The sequence below is a fragment of the Dendrobates tinctorius genome, unplaced genomic scaffold, assembly GCF_039654945.1.
Source record: "Dendrobates tinctorius isolate UK_male_01 unplaced genomic scaffold, ASM3965494v1 ptg000022l, whole genome shotgun sequence".
NCBI lineage: Eukaryota > Metazoa > Chordata > Amphibia > Anura > Dendrobatidae > Dendrobates > Dendrobates tinctorius.
In genome coordinates, this window is record NW_027361690.1 from 95,276,310 (window position 1) to 95,288,607 (window position 12,298).

General features: G+C 48.6%; 1 protein-coding gene and 1 long non-coding RNA gene across 4 annotated transcripts in view; one reads left to right on the top strand and one right to left on the bottom strand.

Moving 5' to 3' along the window:
• Nucleotides 1-2,547, bottom strand: part of EIF3J (eukaryotic translation initiation factor 3 subunit J) — a 36,194-nt gene extending 33,647 nt beyond the window's left edge. The window contains exon 1 of one of the 2 annotated variants that reach the window (XM_073568990.1): nt 2,325-2,547. In XM_073568990.1, the coding sequence (XP_073425091.1) occupies nt 2,325-2,346 (22 nt within the window). In that variant the 5' untranslated portion in view covers nt 2,347-2,547. The remainder of the gene's footprint in view (nt 1-2,324) is intronic. The other variant, XM_073568989.1, reaches the window with a different exon arrangement.
• A 1,996-nt stretch (nt 2,548-4,543) lies between these two features.
• On the top strand, nt 4,544-9,286 carry LOC141084322 (uncharacterized). 2 transcript variants are annotated; one of them, XR_012230976.1, is made up of 2 exons: nt 4,544-6,555; nt 7,444-9,286. It is a non-coding gene; the product is annotated as an uncharacterized lncRNA (long non-coding RNA). The 2 variants fall into 2 exon arrangements; XR_012230977.1 differs by having other exon boundaries at nt 8,229-9,286.
• The last annotated feature ends 3,012 nt before the right edge of the window (nt 9,287-12,298 follow it).

Consider the following 12,298-nt stretch of genomic DNA (forward strand, 5'->3'; position numbering starts at 1 on the left):
CGGTACACCGCGATCATGTTTGATCGCGGTGTGCAAGGGGTTAACGTGTCGGTGGCGGTGCGTGACCGCCCCTGACACATAGTGCCGGGTGTCAGCTGTGATAATCAGCTGACACCCGGCCACGATCAGCGGCGTTCACCACGTGGGCGCCGCTGATCGCGGTAGACGTACTATCCCGTCCATGGGCATAGGGGCCCGGGTCCCATGGACGGGATAGTACGTCTGATGTCAGGAAGGGGTTAATGGCACTGTCAGCACAGAATGAGTGTTCAAGCCAAGTCACGCCGCTCGGTGCTCCATGGCTTGGCCAATCATTTATATACACCTTCCCACCTGCTTGTTTTCCAGTTATCTCCTCCTTTCTCTGGCTTTATGATGCCAGAGCTGTCAAAGATGGTGGTGGAAAGACTGAAAACAAGCAGGTGGGAAGGTGTATCTAAAGGACTGGCCAAGCCATAAAGCACCAAGCGGTGTAACTTGGCTTAACACTCACCGAGCGGCATGACTTTATTTCAACAGTCATTCTGTAATGACAGTCCCTTTAAACTTTTAGAGGGAAGCAGAGGGATATCAAACTGAGCTGCTACTATCCTTACCCTGCACCAAGTGGCTGCACTCTGGGACTATTCCATTCTCTGCTTATAGATTGCTGCGGTGATGTCATGACTACAACGCACATCACTCCAACTAATCACAGAGTTTAGCGACTCAGTCTACATTGGCTGAGACGATACTCGCCTTACCCTACCCAACTTCAAGCCACTACTACTTCAGTCTGTTTACAGACTGAGGTGGTGACATCACATATGCAGTCAATTATCGAACACAGTGATTGGCTGCAGTGGTGATGTGCATTGCAGTCATGACCACCTAAAACAAAACTGAGCAGCAGAGAGCCACCACTCAGAGCAAGGTAAGGCAAACAGCAGCTCAGTTTTATTTTAGCCCTTTGCAACTACAGCTGATATAATGCTAAAGCCAGTAAACCCTTTTAATGGGAAAATATGGCCACATTATGACTACAAAACTAAGACCATACTTTCACACAGTCTATTGGGGTGGGAGAAGTTATGAAAACAGCTGCTGAACTCAATCATTTTATGAGATTCACCATTTCAAGGGATGCACAAAAGCACCAGCTATATGGGAATCAGTATTTAAGAGAGCCATTGAAAAGATTAGTGTTTTAACATTTTTTGATTAAAGATGTCAAGAATGGGCACATATCAAGCAGACCACCATGAGGACAAAAAACGAAATTGGCAATTTTCCATATGCTGGTGTGAACTTAGCCTAAATCACAAAACTGGCCACATATTAAAAATGTCAGGAACCTATCAAAGCAAGGAAGGCATCTAAAACCACCAACGATCACATATGGTATCAGATGGTAAAAGACAAGGGACCTCCATAGAAGAAGCATCTCTATTAGTGATGAGCGAGCATGCTCAGGTGCCAACAGGTTGGAATCCCCACGGCTGCATGTGCCACGGATGTTCGACAGCTACAACACATGCAGGGAATGTCTGCTTACTAGGCAATCCCAGTAAGTGTTAGCACTGTCGAACAGGCATGAGACAAGACGCTGCCGGGACGCTAACCTATTATTCGAGCGCTCCAAAGACACAGCACCTGATCATGCTCAGATAACACCTCATCCTAGCACGCTTGCTCATCACTAATCTCTATACCAAGTAATAGAGGGGGGGGGGTACTCAGGGAGTCGGGGGTTCTGCTTGTAATACAGCATATGGAGAGGGCGAGTCAGGAGCCACACCCTGGCGGAGCCGTGACCTCTACAGCTAACATTGTAAGACAGAAAAAAAAAACAAAAAAAACAAAAAAAAACTTTATAGTGAACTGCGGAGCGTGCTCAGACCGGCCCAATATAACTAAACTTAGCCCCCGCCGGCCAGCGTCGCCCCACAACAGCCCCCGCCGGCCAGCGTCGCCCCACAACAGCCCCCGCCGGCCAGCGTCACCCCACAACAGCCCCCGCCGGCCAGCGTCGCCCCACAACACTCATTAAAAGACAGGGGCTCATTACCACTCAGGACATGGTGGCCATGATAGAAGCCACTAGAAAGAGGCCCACAGCTAGAGGGCAGGGGCACTAATCGGGCAATAGCCATATCACAAGGCAAAGGGCACGACCACCTGGGGATGGGCGGGGCCTATGCTGACTAAGGTAAAACAAGTGACATCCAGGGGAGACAGGAGGCCATATGGACCGGAGCCGGCGCCCCCCATGCTCAGGCAGCGCGCACCGGGGACCTCGAGGACACACATGAATGAAGCGGTCGCGCAGCAGCCCGTGCACTCACCCCAGCTGTCGGTCTCCGCCATGTCTTCCCGCTGCCGCTCCGGCTCTCTCTGAGTCACCGCGCGGCGCACTCAGGTCTAGTGGGCCCCTCACCGGAAGTGCGTCACTCCACCCAGTGTCTCAACCGGCGCCATCTTGCTACTCCCAAGTCCTCTGTCTATATTGCTTTACATAGGAGTCGGAGGGTGAAGTCGTTTCGGCTCCACAGATGCTGGCGCGGAGCAGGAGCACTTCCTGTGCACGACACGAGAGAGGGAGGGAACAGCGCTGCCGGCAGTGTGGCTGTGGCACTGTGCTCCACCATGTTCCCGCTGACACGTGAGCGTCACGTGGTCTCACTGCTGGAGATTGCCGCTCGGTACTTGTCCTGACCAGTGTGGAGGAGGGGTCGTGCGGCTCTGGGGTCTGCTGGCGCGCGTGACTACGGGGCTGAGAGAGACTTTTTTTGGTTTTTCACATACATACTTGTAGAGTGTAAAAATATGGTTACTGTGAAGGAATACTACAGGGGTGTAACTCCACTGTTTACAAGGAGATTGCAGACGATTTTGGGCCTTAAAGGGAAGGTGCCACCCAAAAAAATTTTTTTCAGCAATTGAAAAAATGAAAAGAATTAATGTTTACATTTTCTTAAAAAATATCATTTGTTTTTAATTTTGCAAAATATGAAAAATAATTTTAAAAAGTTTGGCATTTCCACTTGTTAACACTAGGGGGAGCAGCTTCTGAAATTTGGCACAAAAACCTAGTGTACAACTAGCTCACACTACTGCCCTGCAGTAATTATGGGCAGAATCTGCTGACATGGGTGTGATGTCACTCCTCTCCTCCCCTTCTGGGTGTTTGCTAAGTTAAAAGATAGGATGACATCTAGGAACACAGTGAGCAGCCATTTTGATGGGGCCTGCAAAGTTACTGTCTTTGCATGCGAAGTCTGGAACAGAACAGACCATCATTCAGCAGAAATGTGTCTTGTATTTCTGTGCAGCAGACAGTCTATCCATGTGTATAAAACACAGCACTCTATGTACAATCCCTGGCACCGAACTGGGTGCCCCCCATAGACCAGCACACTGCTCTTCTGAAATACTCTGTGCTGCTGTCACCCTGCTCCTTCCACCATACATCAGGCTCCTGTCGCCTCGCTTTCACACATCGGCAGGACAGGATCTGAGGAGAGGAATGGGGTCTTTAGTCACTGAGCATGTCAGGCAGCAAGGATTCTGGGAGCAGGGTGACAGCAGCACAGAGTATTTCAGAACAGTGTGCTGGTCTGTGGGGGGCACAGAGGGAGGTATATGGGGAGGAGCAGGGTGACAGCACCACAGAAGTCCAGGAAACATTTCTGCTGATTGATGGCCTGTTCTGATCCAGACTTTGCATGCAAAGACCCCATTCCCCTCCTCAGATCCTGTCCTGGCGATGTGTGAAAGCGAGGCGACAGGCGCAGTCTGGGGTGACGCTGGGAAGCAGACTGGGGGAAATGTAGCCATTCAGTAGCGATAAAAATGAGACCCCTCTCTTCAGCTGCCTCACCAGCCCTCCCCTGACTGCACCTATTACCCCTGACCCGTGTGCAGGTGCTCAGCCTGAACCACCCTAGAATGGTTCCCTTTTTAGCAGATAATACTGCCATAGTGTTCTCACATAATACCACCATATACTTCACACATAATACCGCCATATAATTCATACACAATACCACCATGTAGTTCACACATAAATCCAGCAGGGTGACAGCAGCACAGAGTATTTCAGGAGAGCAGTATCACACTGGATAGGATTAGATACACGGCTCAACAGTCAGTATCACACGGGATAGGATTAGATACACGGCTCAGCAGTCAGTATCACACAGGATAGGATTAGATACACGGCTCAGCAGTCAGTATCACACAGGATAGGATTAGATACACGGATCACCAGACTGTATCACACAGGATAGGATTAGATACACGGCTCAGCAGTCAGTATCACACGGGATAGGATTAGATACACGGATCAGCAGACTATCACACAGGATAGGATTAGATACACGGCTCAGCAGTCAGTATCACACAGGATAGGATTAGATACACAGCTCAGCAGTCAGTATCACACAGGATAGGATTAGATACACGGATCAGCAGACTGTATCACACAGGATAGGATTAGATACACGGCTCAGCAGTCAGTATCACACTGGATAGGATTAGATACACGGATCAGCAGACTATCACAGGATAGGATTAGATACACGGCTCAGCAGTCAGTATCACACAGGATAGGATTAGATACACAGCTCAGCAGTCAGTATCACACAGGAGAGGATTAGATACACGGCTCAGCTGTTAGTATCACACAGGATAGGATTAGATACACAGCTCAGCAGTCAGTATCACACAGGAGAGGATTAGATACATGACTCAGCTGTCAGTATCACACAGGATAGGATTAGATACACGGATCAGCAGACTGAATCACACAGGATAGGATTAGATACACGGATCAGCAGACTATCACACAAGAGAGGATTAGATACACAGCTCAGCAGTCAGCATCACACAGGATAGGATTAGATACATGGCTCAGCAGACAGTATCACATGGGATAGGATTAGATACACGGCTCAGCAGTCAGTATCACACAGGATAGGATTAGATACACGGATCAGCAGACTAACACACAGGATAGGATTAGATACACGGCTCAGCAGTCAGTATCACACAGGATAGGATTAGATACACGGATCAGCAGACTGTATCACAGGATAGGATTAGATACACGGCTCAGCAGTCAGTATCACACGGGATAGGATTAGATACACGGCTCAGCAGTCAGTATCACACAGGATAGGATTAGATACACGGATCAGCAGACTATCACAGGATAGGATTAGATACAAGGCTCAGCAGTCAGTATCACAGGATAGGATTAGATACACAGCTCAGCAGTCAGTATCACACAGGAGAGGATTAGATACACGGCTCAGCTGTCAGTATCACACAGGATAGGATTAGATACACAGCTCAGCAGTCAGTATCACACAGGAGAGGATTAGATACATGGCTCAGCTGTCAGTATCACACAGGATAGGATTAGATACACGGATCAGCAGACTGAATCACACAGGATAGGATTAGATACACGGATCAGCAGACTATCACACAAGAGAGGATTAGATACACCGCTCAGCAGTCAGCATCACACAGGATAGGATTAAATACATGGCTCAGCAGACAGTATCACACGGGATAGGATTAGATACATGGCTCAGCAGACTATCACACAGGATAGGATTAGATACACGGCTCAGCAGACTCGCACAAGAGAGGATTAGATACACAGCTCAGCAGTCAGCATCACACAGGATAGGATTAGATACACGGATCAGCAGTCAGTATCACACAGGAGAGGATTAGACACATGGCTCAGCAGTCAGTATCACACAGGAGAGGATTAGATACACGGATCAGCAGACTGAATCACACAGGATAGGATTATATACATGGCTCAGCAGACAGTATCACACAAGAGAGGATTAGATATACAGCTCAGCAGTCAGCATCACACAGGATAGGATTAGATACACGGATCAGCAGACAGTATCACACAGGAGAGGATTAGACACATGGCTCAGCAGTCAGTATCACACAGGAGAGGATTAGACACATGGCTCAGCAGTCAGTATCACACAGGAGAGGATTAGATACACGACTCAGCTGTCAGTATCACACAGGATAGGATTAGATACACGGATCAGCAGACAGTATCACACAGGAGAGGATTAGATACACAGCTCAGCAATCAGTATCACACAGGTTAGGATTAGATGTCCAGCAGATGGCCAAGTGTTTTGAAACAGCAGGGAGCAGCTCCTCCTATGTTTTGCAAGAGCAGTGGCTGCAGTTGGTCGGGTGTTTTGGAAAGAGCAGCTTGGTCTCCAGCAGCTCGTCCTGGTTCCTCTCCTGCAGCTGGTATGTGCAGAGTGAACATCCAAGCCGTTATGCTGGAACAATACAGCATCCAGGGCTTGCAATAGAGTGTAAATGAAGCTAAAAGGAACGCACTGAGCTCTAATAAGATGGCGCCTGGCCACACCTACAGCTGTGAATTGAGCTGCCCACAGGGGTGCCCCGTTCACTCCTGATGCTGCTGCAATGAAAGAGATAGGGTCGGGAGCCGACTGTTATGTCTTATGCCCAGGGACTGCCGTAAATAAGCATGGAAAGTGTCATTCAGCAGCCAGCAAGGTAAGATGGCAGCCCCCAGTGGCTGCATTAATACCGTACAAAAAACAAACCATACATACCACTGAGTCAAGCTTAGGGGACAATATCTTTTTATACTATTTTCTTTTTTACATTAAATTATGAAAAAACACAGCACCTTCCCTTTAAGGTTGAAGGAAGACTTTAAGTCCATCTAGTTCAACCCATATCCTATCCTAACTTGCCCTAACATGTTGATCCTGAGGAAGGCAAAAAAAAAACCCACGTGGCAAACAGTAAGCTTCACATTGGGGAAAAAAATTCCTTCCCGACTCCACATACGGCAATCAGACTAGCTCCATGGATCAACGCAATATTAAGGAAACTAGTGTATATACCCTGTAATATTATGCTTTTCAAGAAAGGCATCCAGACCCTTCTTAAATTTTAGTAGGGAATCACTCATTACAACCTCATATGGCAGAAAGTTCCATAGTCTCACTGCTCTTACAGTAAAGAATCCGCGTCTGTGACTATGCTTAAACCTTTTTTCCTCCAGACGTAGAGGATGCCCCCTTGTCCCCATCACAGGTCTAAGAGTAAAAAGATCATTAGAAAGGTCTTTGTACTGTCCCCGCATATATTTATACATTGTAATAAGATCACCCCTAAGCCTTCGATTTTCCGAACTAAATAACCCCAAGTGTAATAACCTGTCTTGGTATTACAGACCCCCCAGTTCCCTAATAACCTTGGTCACTCTTCTCTGCTCCAGTTCAGCTATGTCTTTCTTATACACCGGAGACCAGACCTGTACACAGTATTCTAAGTGTGGTCGCACTAGTGACTTATATAGAGGTAAAATTATGTTCTCCTCATGAGCATCTATGCCTCTTTTAATGCATCCCATTATTTTATTTGCCTTTGCAGCAGCTGCCTGACACTGGCCACTAAATGTGAGTTTGTCGTCCACCCATATACCCAGGTCTTTTTCAGTGACAGTTTTGCCCAGTGTTCTACAATTAAGCACATAATTATACATCTTGTTTGTTCTACCCAAGTGCATGACCTTACATTTATCCCCATTAAAGCTCATTTGCCATTTATCAGCCCAAGCTTCTAGTTTACATAAATCCTCCTGTAATATAAAATTGTCCTCCTCTATATTGATTACCCTGCAGAGTTTAGTGTCATCTGCAAATATTGAAATTCTACTCTCTATGCCCCCTACAAGGTCATTAATATGTTAAAAAGAAGCGGGCCCAATACTGACCCCTGTGGTACCCCACTGCCAACCGTAACCCAGTCCGAGTGTGCTCCATTAATAATCTCCCTTTGTTTCCTATCCCTGAGCCAACTCTTAACCCACTTACACATATTTTCCCCTATCCCCATTGTTCTCATTTTATGTGTCAACCTTTTGTGTGGCACCGTATCAAAAGCTTATGAAAAGCTTTTGTCATGAAGTCTAGTCCTGATTCCTGCTGTGTTATGTTCCTGAAGTGCTTCTGTGTCTTGAACCCTGTGCCCAGTGACTGTGACACTTTGCTATCTGACTTTCTGTGATTCAACCTGGGTTCATCTTGGAAGTAGGAGTCCGATGTGTCTGCTGAGTTTCTGCTACTCTGTGCTCAGCTTGTTATTCAGTGCAACCCCCGGCCGGTTCCAGTCCAACCCAGCTGGGCTTGCACCAGACCACTTGAGTTCCTTTTTAGGTTGCTGCCAGATGTCTGGAGCCTGATGACCGCGGCCTGATGTCCGGTGTCTGACAACCACTTCCGGATGTCCAGTGCCTGACGTCCTCCGACAGATGTCCGGATCCTATTCTTCCCTGCCCGATGCCTGCCGATCGCTGCCAGATGTCCGGAGCCTGATGACTGCGGCCTCATGTCCGGAGCCTGATGATCATTGCCAGATGTCCGGAGTCCGATGCCAGTGTACTGATGTTCTATCCGAGATCCGAGTCCTGATGTCCTGCCTGTGATCTGATGTCCTGATGTCTGCCTGGAGTCCTGATGTCCTGTTTGAGACCTGATGTCTGCTTGGTGGCTTGATGTCCTGATGTCTAGATGTCCTACCTGATGACCTGAGGTCCTGATGTCCAGTTTGTACCCTGATGTCTAGATTTCCTTCCTGATGACCTGATGTCCTGCCTGTCCTGATGTGTCTCGATGTCTGGTCTGTGGTTCTGGTTGTCCAGCCTGTGTCCAGATGTCTGGTCCGTGGTCCAGCCTGTGTTCCTGGGGAGTCTCCAGCCTTGTTTCCTGGTGACGGCTCTGCCTGGATCTAACCAGCCGATGACCTGTGTTCCCATGACGGTGTTTCTGTTCCTGTCCTGCATGTGTCCTGATGTTTCGCCGGTTCCCTGGGGTCCACCCTGTGATGATGTCTGTCCTGGGTCGGTGTCTGATGTTCTCCTGCTGAGCCTGTGCTATGTCTGAGGCCTGAGAGAGAGGCCATCCTGATATGCTCGTGTCAGATGACCCTGGACTGCATCAACCCGTGATGACCCCTGCCATCATCTGACGTCTATCCGAGGTCGGTGCCTGATGTTCTCCTGCTGAGCCTGTGCTACGCCTGAAGCCTGAGTGTGACCGTCCTAGCATGCCCGTGCCAGATGACCCTGGACTGCATCAACCCGTGATGTCCTCATGCCTTCGTCTGTTATCCTGAGACGTGTACCTTTCCCTGAAGTGAATCGGGAGCCTGGCAAAGTTATGTTTCGTTCTTGTACTGTGTTTTTGTTTGAGTAAACTTTGTCTTCAAACCTGAAGTTGTGCGGTGTCATATAGTTCTGCATGTTGCCATCTCATCCACATGCTCAGCTGCCACAAGACCCTGCTCGCTGCCCTTCCCTAGTCTGGGTAGGTCCAAGTTACTCTACAGTATGTGGTCCAGTGGGTCCACATTCCGTCCCCACCTGGGACGCTCGCCCCACGTCGTCGTGGTCGGGTGACGTGGAGGCGTCGGCTCGGCCGCATCTGCGGTCACAGTATTAACATCCACTTAGGAAGCAACACTGACAATCAATTTCACATGCTGTTGTGCAAATGGAATAGACAACAGATGGAAATTGACAATTATCAAGACATCCTCAATAAAGGAGTGGTTCTGCAGGTGGGGACCACAGACCACATCTCAGTACCAATGCTTTCTGGCTGATGTTTTGGTCACTTTTGAATGTTGGTTGTGCTTTCACACTCGTAGCATGAGACGGACTCTACAACCCAAACAAGTGGCTCAGGTAGTGCAGCTCTTCCAGGATGGCACATCAATGCGAGCTGTGGCAGGAAGATTTGCTGTGTCTGTCAGCGTAGTGTTCAGAGGCTGGAGGCGCTACCAGGAGACGTGGAGGGGGCCATAGGAGGGCAACAACCCAGCAGCAGGACCGCTACCTCTGCCTTTATGCAAGGAGGAACAGGAGGAGCACTGCCAGAGCCCTGCAAAATGACCTCCAGCAGGCTACAAATGTGCATGTGTCTGCACAAACGGTTAGAAACCAACTCCAGGAGGATGCTCTGAGGGCACGACGTCGACAGATGGGGGTTGTGCTCACAGCCCAACACTGTGCAGGATGCTTGGCATTTGCCACATACTGTAACACCAGGATTGGCAAATTTGCCACTGACACCCTGTGCTCTCCACAGATGAAAGCAGGTTCACACTGAGCACATGTGACAGACGTGACAGAGTATGGAGATGCCGTGGAGAGCGATCTGCCTGCAACATCCTTCAGCATGACCGGTTTGGCAGTGGGTCAGTAATGGTGTGGGGTGGCATTTCTTTGGAGGGCCGCACAGCCCTCCATGTGCTTGCCAGAAGTAGCCTGACTGCCATTAGGTACCGAGATGAGATCCTCAGGCCCTTTGTGCGTCCATATGCTGCTGCGGTTGGCCCTGGATTCTTCCTAATGCAGGACAATGCCAGACCTCATGTGGTTGGAGTGTGTCAGTAGTTCCTGCAAGATGAAGGCATTGAAGCTATGGACTAGCCCGCCAGTTCCCCAGACCTGAATCCAATTGATCACATCATGTCTCGCTCCATCCACCAACGTTACGTTGCACCACAGACTGTCCACGAGTTGGCGGATGCTTTAGTCCAGGTCTGGGAGGAGATCCCTCAGGAGACCATCCGCCGCCTCATCAGGAGCATGCCAGGCATTGTACAGTAGGGAGGTCATACAGGCACGTGGAGGCCACACACAATACTGAGCATCTTTTCATTGTCATGAGGCATTTCCACTGAAGTTGGATCAGCCTGTAATTTGATTTTCCACTTTGATTTTGTGTATTATTCCAAATCCAGACCTCCATGAGATAATCATTTTGATTTACATTGATAATTGTTATGTTTTATTGTTCTTAACACATTCCACTATGCAATGAATAAAAATTTGCAACTGGAATATTTCATTCAGCGATACAGTGCCTTGCAAAAGTTTTCGTCCCCCTGGGACTTTTCAACCCTTTCCCACATATCATGCTTCAAACATAAAGATACCAAATTTAAATTTTTGGTAAAGATTCAACAAGTGGGACACAATTGTGAAGTTGAACAAAATTTATTGGTTATTTTAAATTTTTGTGGAAATTCAAAAACTGAAAAGTGGGGCATGCAATATTATTCAGCCCCTTTAACTTAATACTTTGTTGCGCCATCTTTTGCAGCGATTACAGCTGCAAGTCGCTTGTGGTATGTCTCTATCAGTTTTGTACATCGAGAGACTGAAATTCTTGCCCATTCTTCCTTGGCAAACAGCTCGAGCTTAGGGTTGTTTCACATTTGCGTTTCCAGCAGCAGCGTCAGCCTGCGCAGGGCCTCTGCTAAGCCTCGCCTCCTCCGGTGGCACCGCCTAGGGGCGCATGATGCTGCATGCGACCTGCGTCCCCTATCTTTAGCACTGGGGACGCAGGCCGTGCGCAGGTATGCATTTGGCGGCGCATGCGTCCTTTTGATGGTGCGCCAAGCGCACCAAATTGCAACAGGTTGCGTTTGGCGCCGGTCGGCGCACTGTCAAAAGGGCGCATGCGCCGCCAAACGCATACCTGCGCACGGCCTGCGTCCCCAGTGCTAAAGATAGGGGATGCAGGTCGCATGCAGTGTCATCTGCCCATAGGCGGAGCTACCGGAGGAGGCACAGGAGGGGGCGGGGCTTAGCGGCAGCCGTGCGCAGGCCGACGCTGCTGCTGGAAACGCAAATGTGAAACCACCCTTAGTGAGGTCTGATGGAGATCGTTTGTGAACAGCAGTTTTCAGCTCTTTCCACAGATTCTCAATTGAATTCAGGTCTGGACTTTGACTTGGCCAAAAAACTGGATATGTTTATTTGTGAACCATTCCATTGTAGATTTAGCTTTCTGTTTGGGATCATTGTCTTGTTAGAAGACAAATCTCCGTCCCAGTCTCAGGTCTTTTGTAGACTCCAACAGGCTTTCTTCAAGAATGGTCCAGTATTGGGCTCCATCTTCCCATCAATTTTAACCATCTTCCCTGTCCCTGCTGAAGAAAAGCAGGCCCAAACCATGATGCTGCCACCACGTTTGACAGTGGGGATGGTGTGTACAGGGCGATGAGCTGTGTTGCCTTTACGCCAAACATATCGTTTGGCATTGTTGCCAAAAAGTTTGATTTTGGTTTCATCTGACCAGAGCACCTTCTTCCACATGTTTGGTGTGTCTCCCAGGTGGCTTGTTGCAAGCTTTAAATGACACTTTTTATGGATATCTTTTAGAAATGGCTTTCTTCTTGCCACTCGTTCATAAAGGCCAGATTTGTGCAGTGTATG